General features: G+C 40.0%; 1 protein-coding gene across 4 annotated transcripts in view; it reads right to left on the bottom strand.

The window, feature by feature from the left end:
• Nucleotides 1–949: 949 nt before the first annotated feature.
• The window catches only part of LOC133505547 (neuronal acetylcholine receptor subunit alpha-7-like), a 30893-nt gene continuing 12648 nt past the window's right edge, over nucleotides 950–19194 (bottom strand). For 2 of the 4 annotated variants that reach the window (XM_061828658.1, XM_061828659.1), the window contains exons 3-11: nucleotides 14852–14991; nucleotides 10261–10305; nucleotides 8282–8391; nucleotides 7059–7138; nucleotides 6676–6843; nucleotides 3770–3964; nucleotides 2999–3085; nucleotides 2111–2220; nucleotides 950–1953 (exon numbers count right to left, since the gene is read on the bottom strand). In XM_061828658.1, coding sequence (XP_061684642.1) covers nucleotides 1351–1953; nucleotides 2111–2220; nucleotides 2999–3085; nucleotides 3770–3964; nucleotides 6676–6843; nucleotides 7059–7138; nucleotides 8282–8391; nucleotides 10261–10305; nucleotides 14852–14991 — 1538 coding nt within the window. In that variant the 3' untranslated portion in view covers nucleotides 950–1350. The remainder of the gene's footprint in view (nucleotides 1954–2110; nucleotides 2221–2998; nucleotides 3086–3769; nucleotides 3965–6675; nucleotides 6844–7058; nucleotides 7139–8281; nucleotides 8392–10260; nucleotides 10306–14851; nucleotides 14992–19194) is intronic. The other 2 variants (XM_061828660.1, XM_061828661.1) reach the window with 2 other exon arrangements.

Below are 19194 nucleotides of genomic sequence, written 5' to 3'. Positions count from 1 at the left end.
ATTGCCATCCACGCATGGTTGCCACCATATTATTTCCTTGAAGGCAAAAGATTTCATGAAAATGTTAAGTATATTAAAAATCTTTTTAAATATATGTACAGTACAGCATTGTTAGTTGAGCAGAATGAATTGTCTGTAATCGTGTTCAGTAATGATGAGTAAAGTTGTTTCATTCATTTCTGTTGTCTGTTTTAGTGATGTGATCACCCACTCTGGAGTGCAAATACCCCTACCTACATAACCCATTGACTCGTGGTAAAAGTTCAACACGGGCAGTAGCTCCTCTTGAGTACAATAGATGGGGCCACAGTGAAACAAAAAAAATTCTGGACTGCACTTATGTCATCTCAGCTTGGTTTCTATTGATGCCAATACGTAGATCTGAAGTGTCCAGATATGCCCATGCTGCCACTTGCCAGTTCTGTACTAACATATCTGGACTGAGCATGTCTGTCAAGTTCATTCGCTGTCTGTTTACAGCATTTATTATTATTTATTACATATTATTAAGTTTTACATCTCACGATACATCTCTATGATTGAATGCGAGTTCTGCGATTGGCTGGTGACCAGTTCAGAGTGTCCCCTGCCTCTCGCCCAGAGTCAGTCGGCATAGGCTCCAGCACGCTTACTTATATTCTCTTTACTTGGTGTGGTCAATAACGGGCTACAAAAAGATAGAAGACTCAGCTGTCACTCTTGTTTAAGTATTGGCGAGGGTACAGTATATGATGAAAAGCTTAGTACTTATCTGTGTGACTGTCATTCTGTTTAACAGTTTTATCAAATTGAATGGTTGTCAGCTCACACTGTGCTAATAAGCCTCAAAATCCGTCACGTTATCAGCTAGGCCATATGGATGAAACACATTGGGTATCATGCTTTTTACTCTCAATTATCTATTATTATGTTGTTGTTGTATAATAATAATGAATTCATGACCTTTGAGAACGTTTCACAAAATGTATTCTACACAACAACAAAAAGATCATTTCAGTCCAAACCATTAAATGTTTACATGTAGAAAAATTCAAGATCTGGATTTCTTCACGATAAATGATACAATAAAGCAAAATGTGACCAGACTGTCCAATGCTTCACAGAAAAAAGGGTGGAGTGTGCATGGTGACAGTAAAAATGTTTTACTGGAGTTAAATAAATTGAGAAAATTTTAAGTTTTCACATTACAGCAAATGTAAATAGAGGTACTCTCTGAATTGAAGTATGTATGTGTGCTACAAGATTTTGTTGGTCCTCAGCAGTTAGAAGCATGGAGGCGAGCAGTTTGCTTCTGAATGTTTAACATGGGCTTTTCCACTCTTTTTTGCTCTTATAGCATAAGGACCCACTTCATGTGAAGTCCTTGGACACGGCCTCAATGAAATTAGGAGCTGACATTAGGATGGTGAAGGTGCAGATGATTGAGAAGAGCGAAAAGGCCACCAGGCATAAGCGATCCACCACCGCCGCTGCAAACTTCCACTCGCTGCAGATGGCCTCGCCCTCATCGTGCTCTCGGAAGCGCCTGGCGATGTACTGAACTTCCTCCAGGATTCGAGATATTTCTGGAAGCTGCTCCAGCAGTAAAGTCTGCGTTTGCTCCGTGTGAATGTCACCCGGGGATGAACCAGTGGGGTTTCTCTCTCTGCCTCGGCCATCGCTGCCGCACATCAGCGCACTTGGGTCAGTGCTGGTTGGGAAAGAAGGGTTGTCTGTTCCCATGGAATGATATCCCAGGTACAGGTTAATGTTTCCATTAGTGTTAGTTGACTGAGTGGAGGCCTGGCCTTGTATGGTGCTCATCTCAGTGCTGTCGGTGCTGGTGTGGTGGGGAGAGGCATGGGGATACTTGTAGGCTACACGAACGCCAGACTGACTGCTTGTTTTTCTCTCCTCTCCTGGCTTTTTCATGTGCAGGAACCAAGCACACCAGTTGAGAAGAATGACTCGAACCTTGATGTGGAAATGAGGAAAGACGTGGATCATAGTCAGTAAAGGTCTGGTTCTCAGATGTCTAAAAGATTATCCTACTCCATTATCCTGTGGTACCAATATCTTTCCTTGTAGGGTGATCACACCATTTATAAGCTAACAGGCAATTTTCACCTACCCATTTGGGCATTTTGCCTCCTTGGGGGTCGTGGTGGTGGAACTGGAGTACCAGAACTGTCACCACTACAGATAAGCCCACAATCATCATTGTGCTGGCAAAGTACTGAGCTGAAAATGATAAAACAGGACAAAAGCATGACTGTAAATATAAAGATAAGATTAAAAGTCTCTCAGTCTGCTGTACATGCAGAAAAGCAGTCCATCAGAAATACGAAATGACTTGAAATCCACGTCACCATTTTTCAGTGAGCAAACTTAAAATATCATCAGGGGATCAAATAATTTCCCCTTGTGTAGGTTGTACTGTAAATATGATTTGGGCCTTTTGCACATTGACAATTGACATTGGCACAAATGTCATTAGTAATTTGCCACTGGGATGGTTGCATTTGCAAAAATATTGTTGTCATAGCTAATTTGCTTGACATCTTTCCTCTTGTGGAATTGTTGCAGCTTCATAAACAATTTCTTTCACCACAGATGTTAGTTTCACTTGTCATAAAGGATTCCACAGTCATGTCCCTACAGCAAATGTTCTGGAACATTTTAGCATCAACGAGGAACTGTCGTTGTAAATATGACAGGACACGTTGCCTCTCTAGGGGAAATTAAACTTTTAGCTTCTATTTTATATAGTTGCAACAGATTAAAAAAGAAACAATTTTATTATGTTGTAGACATTGGAAATTGAAGAGGTTAAAAGTATTTGACGTACACTGCTGAAAGACGCTGTATGCATGACTGTTCAACAAAGTAAAATGAAATGGGAATATCCGCTGTGCATATGTACGATGTTCTTCAGATCTTTTAACTACACCCTGAAAACGTTCTGAATGTTTTTTTGTCCAACATATTGTCTGGATAAAGATGATATTAATACTCTTACCAATTAGAGGAACAGAGTCTGATGTAGCAGGCATGATCTCTGCAACCAGTAACATGAACACAGTTAGAGACAGCAGCACAGTGATACCTGGAAAAGAAGAGACAATATGGAGTACATCTGTCACTGTCATCCTAAAAGTTGAGGGTTTTTAAAATGAGTGACAAAAATTCCAGATTGATTTTGTTACTGGTAATAGTTACTATCAGGGGAATTCTCCCTGAGACCCTTATGTGTTTCACATACACTGGGGATATTCGTTAAAAAAAAATGTTTTGTGTCTTTTTTTTTTTCTTCTTGATCTTTGATTAATTTGTGGATTAATACATTTAAGAGGAAATGCAAATATATTCCCATACTGTCACTGTCACCAAACACTAGCGGTCAGGGCCAGCTGGGCCTTCTCTGCTGGCCTAGACACTCAACATTATTCAGGAGCACTGACCTACATTCGCATCCCAGATTCTTATGTTTTTTTCTACATAAAATTTGATCAATTTATTTCATTTCATTTTCTTCATTTTGAAGTGTTTCTCTTGGCTATACTATTAGGATTAAGTTGGGTAAATGCCCACTGAAGGCCAAGGTACCAAATGCAAAGCCCACCTCTAGCTTACTCGAGAAAACATGAATTTGTGACAGGACCATGAAATCATATGACAAGAGTACAATGTAATATGGTGTACTACTGTAAACTTCAGTCTTGGTTTGTGTTTCTTGCTTAATTTAATCATTGTGTGGTTGTGGTTGTTGTGTGTGTATTTTGGGTCACACCCAGTGAGATTTTCTCTCCAGAGTCTGCAGGGAGCAGGAATACCAGCAGGGCCAAACCAGAGATGAGCACGCAGGGGATAAGCAGGTTGAGGCCGTAGTAAAGTGTCCTACGGCGCATGGTGACAGTGAATGTCACATCAGGGTATGGTTCCTTGCAACAGTCGTAGTAGAGCTCATTCCGCTTCGCTGGCACACCTGCAAGTCAATGACAGGTAGACGTACAGGTGGTGTGGGTCACTTAGAGGTTTTTAGAACTTTCCATGAAGGTTCATGGTTGGGGAGTTGCAATCCTAGGCCAGCCATCTGAAAGACGTAGTCTCTCCGGCATGTTGTGTGTCGTCCGCGGGGGTCTCCTCCTGGTGGGATGCGCCCGGAACACCTCAACAGGGAGGCATCAAGAAGGCATCGTAATCAGATGCCCCCTCTCAATGTAGAGGAGCAGCAGCTCTGCTCTGATCCCCTCCCAGATGATCGAGCTTCTCACCCTACCTCTACCTGCGGAGGTAATGCATTACGCCCAATTGTATCCAAGATCTTGTTCTTTCGATCGCGACCCGCCGCTTGTGACCAGAGGTGAGCGTAGGAGTGTAGAGCGAAACGTAAATTGAGAGCTTCACCTTTCGGTTTAGCTCCTTCTCCACCGCAACAGACATACAGTATATCCATGTATGATTGGACCTGCTGCTTTTTGAAACTGGTGAGCATTACAGCATAACCTGTTGGAACCATTTGTGAATGAAAACAGTCATGATTTTGGCAATTCTGTACAAATCTTTGGTGGGCCAGATGGAAATGGTCAATGGGCCGGATGTGGAACATGGGTTGGAACTTGAACACCCTTGGCCCAACAGTTAGTTACATGTGGCCTCCTGAGGTTTACTGTAACTACCATTTGGTGTGTAAGAAAAACAAGCGACACACCTCATTTGAAGAAAAAATGAAATAAAGCACATGCAGTTTTATGTAGCCTTAATGAGCATCATCAATTCCAAACTGGACAAAAACAACAAACGCATCAATTACCATATGTAAGTATGTGTATGTATCTAAGATTCTAAAAGCTTTTTACCCTGAATGATGATCATGGATGTTTGACTGTTTACATGATTACATATGTTAAAAAAAAAAAAAACATTACCGCATACAGATTCAGTTTCAAATAAATGCAAGGTTTCTAGTGCATTTAATCAAATCTACATGCCCCGAACACTTGAGAGAAACAACTTTTAATAGCCATCTATTAATATGATGGATTGAAGGTCTGCATGTATGTGCGCGTGTGTGTGTGTGTGTATGTGTGATGACAATGCTTTGTTCAGCGGCACCAAGGCCGTGTGTGGTCATGGCAATCTTGAAGCCTGACCACGCCTAAATTATTCGAATCTTCTGTGTGCCATCTGTCACCACGCACGTCCATAGGCCCCCATTCATTTCTCCTAGTCCAACCAGATGGGTACACTTGCTTTATGTACTTACAATGAGTACAAGAAATGTTTCTTTGTAATATAATCTTATCATTAATGTTAGACATATATATGTTTCTTTCGGCTTGTCCCTTTCGGGGTCACCACAGCGTGTCATCTCAGATGAACGCACATATATGTTTGGCACAATTTTTACGCCGGATGCCCTTCCTGACGCAACCCTTCTCAGGGAGTGGTTCCGGACGCAACCCTTAGTATCATACTAATTTCCAATTGAGACATACTCTTGCGATGACATTAAAAATAAATGAATGGACAACTCCATCTATCCATCCATTTTCTTTGCCACTTATCCTCATGAGGGTCACAGGAGTACTGGAGCATATTCCAGCTGTCAACGGGCAGGAGGCGGGCTACATCCTGAACTGGTCGCCAGCCAATCACAGGGCACATGGAGACAAACAGCCACACTCACGATCACGCCTCGGAGCAATTTAGAGTGTCCAATTAATTATTTTTTTGGGGATATGGAAGGAAATCAGAGTACCGGGAGGAAACCCGCGCAGACACAGAGAGAGCATGCAAATTCCACACAGACGGGGCCGGGATTGAACCCGGGTTCTCAGAACTATGAGGCCAGTGCTTTACCAGCTGATCCACCGTGCCGCCTGGACAACTACAATACTGGTTAAACTGGTAACATACATCATGACTCGAACATACAAAATATTACCAATGCTTGGTATAGCTACTATAAGCACAACACAAAATACAAATATCACAAAAGATATCTAGAGGACAGTGACCTAATCATTGGTTTCATCTCAATTTACTCCCAAATTTATATTCAAATCAGGTCCTCTAGTCATTAAACACAAAGCTATAGTTTGGAGTTATGAATGGCAACTGATGTATACACAAGTTCATTGTAAATTTTGGCATTTAGCGGAAGAGCATTTCATTGTTCTCCCTGTCATTTGACATTGCTCTTATTGACAGAACAACAAAGCTGTTGTTTGTAGTAAATATATCAATAAATTTGGAATTAAAAATCATATAATTCCCCATGGTACACAATTGTCTGTGATACTTTATGTACAATACCATGAGATTCATCAGTAAGCTAATTTAAAGGGGTCAATGGTGTGTATTGATATGAATGCTAAATCTGAACTAATAAAATAAATTCTAAGGTCTTCAGGAATATATGTGCTCTGGGATTGGCTGGCAACCAGTTCAGGGTGTACCCCGCCTCCTGCCCAATGACAGCTGGGACAAAGTCCAGCACTCCCGTGACCCTTGTGAGGATAAGCAGCTAAGGAAATGGAGTGATTGATAGGAATATACTCACTTCTCATCATAACGGTGAAGGTCCAGAATATTTTGGGCTCCATTTGTGATTGTTTGTTTATCTGTTTACACCCTTTAGGAGGTCTCCATTGAAATGCAATGGCTCAGAACCGCAAGCAAGTCCGTACTTACCGACGAGATCCCACTCGCCATTGGGTATGTAGTTGGAGATGTCCACGTCCATCATCTGGAGGTCCAGCAGCCAGCCGTTGTGTGTCCAGGAGCCAAATTTTAGGTCACACTTCTGCACGTCAAATGGGAACCAGCGTACATCGATGTAGCAAGTACTCTTTAGGATTCCTGGATAAACGTTTGTTTTCTTGTTATCTTAACCAGAAAATGTGATGATAAGTCACAAAAGAAAAACTGAGGTGATCTTTCACTTGAGTGTCTGTTTCTAGATAACAAGAACAGGAAAACATGATGTCATGCAAATCGTGTACTGTACATAACTATGCTGATGGATTTGTGAGATTATATTCAACAATTGAGTGAGTATCGCGTTTGTGTCTCACCTGGTGGGATGTACTGGCAGGAGCCTGTCGCATTGACCAGTACATTTGTATGGAACGTTGCATCAAACCTCTCATCAGCACTGCAAATATAGTATAAAAGTATAAAACCAAGTGAACAATTACCATTTACACACAGATAGTAAGGTTAAATGCAATTGAAGGGCTTTGTGTGACTCTTTGATATAATATGTGGATTTAATTTTATAGATAGTAAACAATGATGGCACCAGACCACTTTAAAGCATACAGTACAATAAATATCATTTAAAAATGGAAATACTTTTAAAAGCATGAGAAAAAAGAAGAGTTCACAACCTGGATTTAAAAACATTCACACTTGGGGCTGACCTCACCTTTGTTGGCAACTTATTCCTTTTGTGTGCAGCATAATACCTAAATGCTGCTTCACCTTGTTTGCTTTGGACTCTGTGCTCCAGTATTCGACACATGTCAGTCGATCTCAGAGCGTTACTGGGTTTATAATCCATGAGTACTTCTGTCATCTATTGACGATCGAGACCATCTCGTGATTTAAAGACCAGTACCGAAACTTTATAATCTTTTCTAGAGCTGACTGGAAGACAGTGTAAAGACTTTAAGATGGAAGTTATATGTTCTGACCTCTTTGTTCTGGTCAGAACCCAAGCGGTGGCATTATAAATGAGCTGCAGCTGTTTAATGCTGTTTTTGGGGAGTCAAGTCAGAAGACCATTACAATAGTCATGTCTTCTTGAGATAAAAGCAAGGATGAGCTTTTCTTGGTCTTCAACACATTTCTTCAACAATTTTTCAGCCAAATGTGTCCAGATATAATAAAGATACATACCTACACTTTGTCATCTATCTGGATGCAGTTCTTTAATTTTAACCCTGTAAGATCTTGTCAGCATTCCATGCTTGGAAAGCAAAAAATAAATAAATAAATAGATAAACTTTCTTTGGGGATAAAAACCAAAATGCCATAAAAGCATTGGGTCCACATCACACTTCTGATATCAGTCATAGAAAAAAATCCTGGACACCAAATTTTCTCTTATAAAGTGTACACAGAAAAGATAAAGAAACCCTTTTACTTCCGATAAAGCCATCCAGGTAAGCAGCAGGGATGAAATAGCATGAACATTTCATCAAGTTCATGGTGATTTAAATTATTATGGTCATCATTATGAGGATATTTAAACAAAAAGTGTGTAGTGTTGAGTGTAGCTGTTTAAAATTACAACCTGTTGTAGAGAAGAATATCTGGCACCCATATCAAATTGGAAGGGAATCGGAGGTTTTGAACACCAGGGTAACTCTCTGCATCCCATGTAAGGTATACATCTGTCCACTGCTGGAAGGAACACACAAAAAGAATTCTGAGACGAGGGAATTGCCAAGTAAGAGGTCTGCAGTCAGGGACAGATGAGAACTTATTCAAGACTATGTCATGGCAATACTACACTATTTTTTTTTTTTTTTGGGGGGGGGGTGTTGTTAAATACCATTTATTGGTTCCATCGGAAAAAAATGTAATGTTTTCAAATGGCTCCCACAGCAAATTCACACATTCATGAAAAACATCAATGTATTACATCTTGCGAGCTGTGATGTTCTAAACAAAACAACAACTTATTTTATCATCTTCTACCACAAACCAGAGGATGATCTGACATGATTTGTATATTTATGACTGCTTATAAGTGGAACTTCTGTTTAGAAATGTAGTCATTTTTGTGACTCTGCACATGAACCAAATGGTCCCCCAATTTCGGTGATGTTTCCCATTTAAATGAGTGAAAATATCACTAATGTGTATGCTCACAAATTTCCAAACGATTTACATTTTCTGGTCAAGTAATTTTTTGCCAATTCGCAACATAAAAAGTGTCATAAAATCCTTCATCCTAATCTGATTCTTACAAACTATCTTATTTCATCTATGTCTCATTTCTTTATCTATCCAATGATATCCTGTTTTGCTAACATGGGGCAACTGTGGCTCAGTAGGTAGCGCAGGTTTCCAGTGACCGAAAGGTAGTTGCATTGAATTCCAACTCCGACTGTATGTCGAAGTGTCCTTGAGCAAGACACTGAACCCTAATTTGCTCCCAATGGGCCTGGCACTGAGAGAAGTCACCAATAGGTGTGTGAATATATTCGGAAGTGGGTGGATGTGAGGCTTTGTAAAGCGCTCTGGGTTTGGGGCAGAGTAAAATCTATTCCATTTTCCTTTCTGGAGATACGGGAGATTTATAGAGGACCTTTAAAGAGCCCAGTTCAAAGATAATAACACTTCGCCTGTTACAATCCATGTTAAATCCCATTCACATGCAGGATATTCATTGCCTGACGAACGCTGTAATCCGAAAATCCTCTATAGCGCAGATGACGTCTGTCTGCCATCATTCTGTCTCTGGGCCTGGGCTTGTCATTCTCAGGTCTCCTGTAGTTCTGCTGTACCGTAGCCGCAAAGCCCCTTCTTTGCATTTCTGCTTTGTGGATGCCGTGTTAAGGAGGCGGCTTCCTGAATAACTGAATCATTCATAACGTGCAAGCCAGTCAGCAGCTGACTCATACAAACTGGATGTAGACTGTGACATCCTTAGTGCACTAGCCTGACAAAGCGGGGGTGTGACAAATATGGCGTTCCTACCTGAATAGACCGATGTCACGTTAACAATTAAACAGCTACTAAAACAAAATTGGCTTTTATTCAACACGTGCACGCTAATTAGATTTTAGCACATTTTTGCACCGAACCTTCTGAGGCGTTCATATTGTTATATTACGTGAAAACAGTTGGGATGAAAATCATTTCTAGCAGCATGTGTCTCTGGTGCATCTGCCTCACTGTCTGGTATTTTGGGTTCCAATCTCAGTTTAGACCATTGTGTGTGGATGCTTGCAAGGGTTTTCTCGTAGTATTCCAGTTTCATCCCACATTCCCAAAACATACATATTTGTCTAATTTAAGATGCTCAGTTTGAGTTTATCATTTTGTCACAGGAGACCCTTGAAATGTGTTAATATTGGAATCATATATTTTAATATGAAAGCAGGTGGCTGACAGGCAGCGCTTTAAATCAGATCCGGGTCTTTATCTTATTTGACCTGAATGTGTTTCGGAAATATGAGTGGCATCATCCGCAAGTTGCCAAAATATAGTGAATGATAGTTCATGTGCAGTGATTGCACAAAAGTACTTCAAGAGGAGACGTACCAGCTGGAGCCATGCATTAGTGATAAGAACTTGGTTCTTCTCATCCTGGAAGGGAGAAAAGGAGAGTCGAGTCAACTTTAAGTATACAGATAAAGAAAAATGTTCTGCCCAGTAAAGGAATTAAAAGAAACATTGTTTCATATCTGATGAGGAGGAGGTGAGATTAAGGCAACCTGGAACCTCTGACCCAGAGATGTTATGTTCAGAGTGACTTTTTTGTTTCATTTTAAATCAACGTAGTTTGAATAGTAGTGAAAAAATATTAATGCAAAAAAAGGGAGTGGCCAGAAATAGCAAGACCTGATGGAAAAAAATATTTTTATTTATTTATTTATTTATACTGAGCTACGATGATTTACCTCTTCAGTAAATGACTTTTCAATATGGAGATCATATGGGTAGGACAGTCTGGATGAAATGTATATTGTAGATTTTATATAATTATGAAGACGGATTGTAACTGTAGTGATTGTGGGTCGGCGCTAAATTGTAAAATGTCTTGTTCTGACTTTGGCCTTTGTTAGTGACCGCTGGTCTGTACACACTGGCATAAAAGATTTTGAGGGAGAGTTTACCGACTAATTGAAAATGCAGTGAGTTTTACAAATTAGCATACAAGCTAAGCGAAGACTGATATTAGAACAACATAAAACAGTATTTACATTTATTTTAAATTAATAATGATAATTTTTAAAAATCAATAACAAAAAATTGGAGTTTTAATGTAATTTTCATTACCAAATTTATGAGATTTCTCATGAAACAATTCTTTACTACTACTATTATGCTACAAATTCATGATTACACTTGTTCAAAAAAATATGCTGTGATGAGATTTGCTGTGCTCATTTTTAGACATTTATCAAGTTTAACTAAGAATATCTGTATTGAAAGTTCTGTTTTCTCTTCTGGGGAATAAACTACATTTCCTTCAATATTATATATACACCGAGAGAAGAGTGAAATCTCACGATTTTCAGTCTATTCAAAGCCACAAAAGTTTGTAATAAAAGGCACATCAGTTTTTTTGTTGGAGTATGAGTGATCCCATGAAAGGAAAGACAGGAAGGAGTTTGTGTTGACCAAGTGTGAACAATTGGGCCTGAAACCCATCAGCTTAGCTCATGTCAGCTCTCAACATCAGTGATTCTTGCATAGCAAGTTGTTAATCGGACCCTAAACAGTAGCTGTCACAGAAAAAACATTGACTTGGATAAACTGGCATCATCTGACACATTGGTTTAGCAACAAATGGCCTCATTTTTTTCCCCCAAGGTTTTGTTTTCTGGTATAATTGTATGCTTTTTTTTTCTTTTCCTCTGCTCCAAACATACTAAATACATACAGAGGAAACAAAAATACAAATGGAGGAAACAAAGTCCAATATGTATAGAAAGTATATCAATTCATCCATTCATTCTCTTAGTCGCTTATCCTCACAAGGGTCATGGGTGTGCTGGTGCCTATCCTAGCTGTAAACAGGCAGGAGGCAGGGTACACCCTGAACTGGTTGCCAGCCAATCGCAGGGCACATCGAGACAAACAGCCGCACTCACAATCACACCTAGGGGCAATTCAGAGTGTCCGATTAATGCATGTTTTTCGTATGTGGGAATAAACTGGAGTGCCCGGAGAAAACCCACGCAGGCACGGAGAGAACATGCAAACTCCACACAGGGAGGCGTGGGATTGAACCAGGGTCCTCAGAACTGTAAGGCCAACGCTTTCCAGCTGCTCCACTATGCCACCTAAATCCATACGATAATAGGAAATGATACCATGTGGCTTTTTAAAATGTTATAAATGTATAGAATAGGAAATCAACATGTTACGTACTTGTGTGTTTGGATGGTGACAAAGACGATACATTAAAAAAACCTGCACCTGTCACTTAAGTGCAGTGTCACAATTTGGCATTGAAATGATATATGAAACTTGTCAATTTCGAAAGGAATTTTATAAATAATTGGTTGATACTTAACAGATTTCATTACCTGCAGGGATTTTCTGGAAGACAACCCCCGCAAAAAAAAAAAAAAACAGATTTACTTGTAGTCAAAATTGTCCTAAGTACAATTAAAGCAGTGTACTTGATTGAACTGCATTACAAAACCCAGATTTCATTGTAAACTCCATGAGGCACATGGTGACCGCTACCATGGTCATCCTGCCAAGTAACTGCTGATGAACTCAGTGGCTGGCATCAAGCTGCCCTCGTTCCATTGACACAGAGTTACCCAGAACCAGATGGAAGACTCATAGGCCACGTTGAACACGTGCATGCATGCGTGCACATGCACACATAATTTATTATTTACAACTTTCCAGGAAGCATTAATATTTACTGAAAAAGTAAATTATGATGTTTACTCTGTGAGCAGGAGTCGGTAATGCAAAACGGGCAAAAACCTGTTTGCTGACGAATGAACAATTCGAGTGCCATCAGTTGAAACTTGAGTTTACAATTGCGGTTCTCTCCCAAATTTTCCTTAGTGAAAACCATCAGAGGTACCAAGAGCACAAAACCCTCTTTTGAATATGGTGGTCCTCAACAATTTTACACCTGCTAACAATAGCGCACATGATCTGTCAGGCCCTATACATTCTTTATTTGTTCGTTCTCAATGTCATCTTCTCTTATTCTGTTCAGGGTCTGGGGGTACTCAAACCTAGCCCCCCCCCGACTTAGGTCAAAAGAGAGACGACACCCTGCCGGTAACAAGACACATATCGACACTGACGTGACACTCATACTAACATTCATACCATCACTGAGTGGGAACTGAACCCGTCGGGCAAATGCACCGCTACAACCATCAATAACCAGGCCAGATATCTATTTTTAATAAAAGCAAATGTTTTTTTTGTTTGTTTTTTTGTCAATATACACTTTGTACTTCCTATAAATAGTTTAAGCCACCCAGAACTAAGAAAAAAGTTAGGCCACCTGTCATTGTAGAACCGTGCTCAAGGGCACCAGCTTAGGGAGCGGAGAAATCACTCCAACATCTGCTTTGCTGCTTGGTACTTGGATTTATTCTTTTTTTTTTTTTTTTTTTAGCAATGTCTCTGTTGCAGCTAATTAAAGGTTATGCAATGTTTTAATCACTTTTGTCTACTTTATAGAGCACATCTAATTTTTTTTTTTTATGGACTCCCTTTGAGTCCATATAAATAAGAGACTAGGACTCCTACAGCAAAGTCACTGATGGTGTCCTGTGATGGTACACAAACCTAACTTTGGTGTGGGCAGCAAGAGATTGATTCCCGTTCAGGGATGGTGTCGATATGTGCCCTGCATCTGACTGGCGACCAGTCCAGGGTGTAGTCTGTCTTTTGCCGGAAGTTAGCTGGGAAAGTCTCCAATGGTCCTGTGACCCTAGTGAGGATAAGTTGCTTGGATAGTGGATGGGTGAATCTTACAGAAGTTTTCTGAACAACATAGTTACCAAAGCGAGGACTGGCTTACAGGTTCGGCTCTGTCCCCCTGAACTGTTTTAGGTGAGTGGTTCCGTTACATCAATCAAGTGTGATGTGAGTACCACTCGTTGTACAAAGGCTCTCTTCACCAGTAAGGACAGTACAGTTGTATTTAATTTTAAGTTCAACACATTTTCATTTCATCTTTAAGACATTTATTTTTAAACAATTTGAGGTACCTCTTTTTTAACTCTTTTGTGCAACAGATTTTAATTGTATTATTATTTAAGTACTTTTTTTTTACGTTTATGTGACTAACCGCAGTGTTATTGTTCAAGCTGAATAAAATACATTTGAATACTTTTTTAGGAATAAAACCTCAAAGTAGTGAATGAAGAAACAAGTGATAGTGTTTCACATTTTCTTAGGATGTGATTCTCACCCACCACACCATTCCCTTTTTGTGTCAGCCAATCAGCTTCATCGTGCACCTTGGTGGAAAATAGCCAAAATTCTAAGCCACACAACATTTCGTGTCAGATCGTAGTTGAGTGCAACGCACTTTATCACGTCGGAATCATGTATACTATCACCCACAGAGACATGCCATAATTAAATTGGATAAAATGGCTCCCGTTATACGCGAGTTTGCCATGAGAATTGTAACAAAATGTAGCAAAATGAAACAACGGCACACCAAAAACACAAAACCTGAAATGACTTTTCCGATGCTGGGGAATACATTTGTTGGCCGTCCACGGGCCGACTGCCTCCATGTTTTGTTGGTGGCTATTACTTACTGTCAAGTTTTGTTGCATTCACTCCATTTCACTACAGTTGACGAAGTTTCCTCATTCGCATCGCGAATGTTTTGCGTTTAAAAATCTGACAACACGACATGTCAACGACAATCATGTCCTGGCATCCCCGGCATTTCCTTCCTTGCCTTGCCGTGTTGCTGTTCATTTTCCTCTACCTGTACGTAATCATGAGCATGCAAAAAAAAAAAAAAAAAAAAAAGCCAGCTTCGCACACAGTACCACAAAAACACTTGCAACCATGAACGTACTCTCAGTTTTTACCTTTACGTTGAGCAAAAAAATCTATTTGTAGACTCTTTTGTTGGAGTTAGATGAAGAGAAGAACATTGTCAAAAAAAAAAAACACTTACCACATCAATGATCTGTAGCAAAGTGAGACCCAGTTCCACCAGGATGGCTGCAGAATCATTTTGGACTGGTCGTTCCAACCTATTATAATTTACCATCAAGTCCCGGTACAACTTCCTTTGATAAACTCCACCATGGCAGCCTACAATGGCAAAGGGGCACAATTGATATACATTAATGGCATCCTGAAGATTACCGATGGGAAGATCCATCCATCCATGTTCTTTGCCGCTTATCCTCATGAAAGTCACGGGAAGTGCTGGAGCCTATCCCACCTGTCAATGGGCAGCAGGCAGGGTACACCCTGAACTGGTTGCCAGCCAATCACAAGGCACATACAGACGAACAACCATTCGCACTCACAATCACACCTAAGGGCAATTTTGAGTCTCGAATGAATGCATGTTTTTGGGATGTGGGAGGAAACCAGAGTGCCCAGAGAAAAACCCACACAGGCACCGGGAGAACATGCAAACTCCATGCAGGCGGGGCCGGAATTTGAACTGTGGTCCTCAGAACTGTGAGGTCAACGCTTTACCAGCTGAGCCACTGTGGCGCCTGATGGGAAGATAACATGTCAAAAGTTAAGATTCATCCATCTATTTTCGCTACTGACTCCCGTGTTCAGGGTTAAGGGTTAGGGTTAGCTGGAAACTGTTCCAAAACCAGACTACATTCTAGACTGATTGTCCTTGTTTAAATGTCATGGGACAAATAATACATTCATTACATGTGATTAATACATGAATGCATCTTTTTTTTTTAGCTTCTCAAAAAAAAAAGACTTATTAAGGTTATGGAAGCTAGAATTTACATGACATTATTATTGCAGATATTGCCATAATCATGGTAATAATATAGAAATGTGTATGTCTATGTAAATGTGGGCTGGATGGTCAACAGCAAAGAAGAATTCACATCTTTTTTTACGGAAAGAACACAGCAACAATAAAAAAAAATGTCCTTGGGTAGCCTCACACACCAACGGATGGCCTGCTGGTGATTCATAAACACTTTTGTTGGTTAGTTGGGATGTCTGGTCCACCCCCAGGCAGCATGTCTCAATTATTGACTTTAATTACATAAAAGTGACTCTGGCTAGCTACTCAGTACCTTACATGACTATATATTATGTGGTTGTTATCATCTTTCTTAATCTGATAACTACCACTTCTATTTAGTTTAGTTTTTGAAGCAAATGATGAGGAAAAAGTGATTTTAAAAAATAAATTTGGCAGGGAATCTGGAAATACATTTTAAACCTTAAGCCATGTCCTCTTTGTCATTCATTATTTAAAGGAGACTTTTTTTTAAAGATTTATAACCATTACAAAGTGTCTAAATAAGATGTCAGTCACATTCTTTTGTTATAATATTCCTAGGATCCCTTTAAACTGCCAAAACTTACTCTTTAGAGGAGTGATTCTGTCTCAAAAAAACGACCGTCTCCCCAAGCCACTCGCTCTAATGTGGAACTAATAGAGTACAGCTTTCGTTTCCGCGACAACCAGGGCTGACCAAAAGAATAAAAACAAAAATCGCCCATCAGAAGAACTCCGAAAAGTTGTGAGGGGCAGCTTTACAAAGTAAATCCATTTGTCTCGTGGGGTGCATCCTGACTGTGGAAAAAAAAAAAAACAGATTGCAGCAGGTAGCAATCATTGGTTTCACCAAGGAACATTTAGGAGCATTTTATGTGATGGAATTGGAAGTAGTCATGAATTGGAGGCGGTAAACGGGTTTCTGAGTTACAGGGAAGAAATCTGTTGCTCTGATCCTTTTGTAGAAGATAGCCATTGCATAAAAGCCACGTTATACATTTGCATTTGATTTAACTCATTCCGAGTGTTGCAAATGGATCATGAAAAAAATTATATCTAAAGCACAGGATAGCACAACCCAAATAAAAAACGCTCTGGGAGAGATTAGCATCAATAGCTACAGTGAGCTGAAATAAACCATGCACATGCAAGAAAATGCAGAGTTGAAAGCAGTTTTTGATTTTTTGACAATTCACTGCCCATGTTAAATTAAGAATGCACAAAACGAACTGCATGGTAATTGTTTTGCCAGTTGGGCAAACAAAATATTTTGCAAGTCACCCCAATGATTCGGATTGTAGTACCACTGTCAATGGAAATGCCCAGTTAAGTGCCGAGTCATGGCTGGAGAAATTTGGTGTGCAGTAGTTATTGTGTACATTAACTTCACTGTGATCTCACAATATGGCAAAATTCAGAACGAGTGGTTCACAGACACATTTTCAGAAATGATTGGAGGTAGGTACTCCAGCGCCCCAACTACAGGTTCAGGTAGCAATTTAAAAGTACATTTTCCAAAGTATTTCCCCTTGTATTTCAAAAGTATAACAGATGTCGCACTACAGCAACACATTGGTATTGGCATTGGCATTGGCAACACATTTTCTTCCATTGCATTAATTCACTTAACATTTTGAATGAATTGTCGTTGTCAGGGTGGCACCGTAGCCAACTACTGGTTAGCAAATCCGCTACACAGCTCTAAGGACCGGGGTTCGAATCCTGGCCCTGTCAGTGTGGACTTGCATGTTTTCCAAGTGGCATTGTGAGTTTTCTCCAGGTACTCCGTTTTCCTCCCACATCCCAAAAACATGCATGGTAGGTTAATTGAAGACTTTAAATTGCTTGTAGGTGTGAATATGAGCCCAAATGTTATTCGTTAATATGTGCCCTGCAATTGGTTGGCGACCAGTTCAGGGCGTACGCCGCCTCTCGCATGGAGATACATGGGAGAGGCACGAGTGAGGATAAACATTACAGAAAATGGATGTTTGGGTGGATGCACTTGTCAGAGTAGTTTTTATACAACATACTTTTTACTTTTACTTGAGTATTTACAGTGTGTGAGGAAGAAAAGGTAATTTTGCTCTGTTATAATGAGCTACAAGCCACTTTCTACTTTTATCAATTATTGCTAATTTATCATTTTTATGACTTCCGGATTGTGTGCTGTTTGGTTGTTTTGGCTGTGCATATTAGGCCTCATTAGCCCTATTTTATGGTCATAAGTAATTTTTTTACTCAATACTATGTTAGTCTTTGCTTAGTTATAAGTAAAACATGTATATCGGATATGGTGTATGTCCTAATATTTCTCATATACATGCACGAGCGTGCAAAGACATGAACTGAAAATACAGGTTTTATTCAGCTGTAGTTAAGTTGTATCGTTGTATTTTCCTTGATATTCATGATCTGAAAATCGTAAATTAGTCACCATTTACTCGGGTTTTTTGCTCTGAATACATTCTAACGCTTACTCAATTAATTTGTGGGAAGACTACTTTTTAGTTGAGTCATATTACTCTCAAGTAAAAGTACTCTTTAACTGAGTACCATATTTGGTTACTGCACCCGCCTCTGTGGAATGAGGCCCCGTAGCTCAGTGGTTAGAGCACTGTGGAGAGGAAACATTTTGTTGCATGTGAGCTAAAGGATAAATAATAACCCAGGCAGATGGACAGATGATTGAATAAAAGCAAAAACCCCAGCCCAGAAAACGCTCAGCATCAAAACCATTGTTCACACAGCAGAATTCTGGAGTCAGAATGACACTGGGCGTAAGAACGGGTTCTCAAACAGCAGCTAACTTCTTGTTCATCAACTGTATAATGTCACATTTTCATTTCAGCAAGTCTAAACTTCTTCACTTCCATTTTTTTTTTTTCATTGACTTTTTATAATAAAGGGCACCAGGGATGGTAAAAAGGAAAAGGATGATGATGCCCAAAGAACCAAAACCGAATCTGTTTTGACTTTCGAAAATAAGATGCGTGTGCATGTCTTAGATGGGCTCAGATGGCAATAGCTGAACCATGGAACCAATCCACACTGAAAAAACAGACATCCAACATGTAAATAGACTACATAAGACATAAACTGGGTTTCCTCTGTCTGCCTACACCAGATTGTGGCTCTAAAGTGCCAGACTAAGGCAGACCCCTAACAGCTTTTCCCTTGCAGCAACACCAACAACCCATCCCACTAAGAGGGACCTCTAAAGCAAAAGCCCGTAAGAGCCTGTAAAGGTGATTGGAAAATGTCTAAACTGCACAATAGAGGACGATAAAAACTAAATATATGACTGACCTTGGCAAACACAAAGGACCAAAGAGAACCATTACATGCCATTTTCTCCGAAGTTTGTACTTTAATCTGCATTACACACCGAGGAGCTCACACACGACTGGCTGCTTGTCAGTCACTGACACAGTTTACAGTAAACCAGGCGTGTCGATCTCATTTTACTTCAGGCGCCACGTTGCCCCCAATCTGACCTCCAGTGGGCCTGACCAGTATACTGT

The sequence above is a fragment of the Syngnathoides biaculeatus genome, chromosome 9 (assembly GCF_019802595.1).
Source record: "Syngnathoides biaculeatus isolate LvHL_M chromosome 9, ASM1980259v1, whole genome shotgun sequence".
Lineage (NCBI taxonomy): Eukaryota > Metazoa > Chordata > Actinopteri > Syngnathiformes > Syngnathidae > Syngnathoides > Syngnathoides biaculeatus.
Note: the sequence above shows the minus strand (reverse complement) of the source record. Positions and strands in the feature narration are given on the sequence as shown.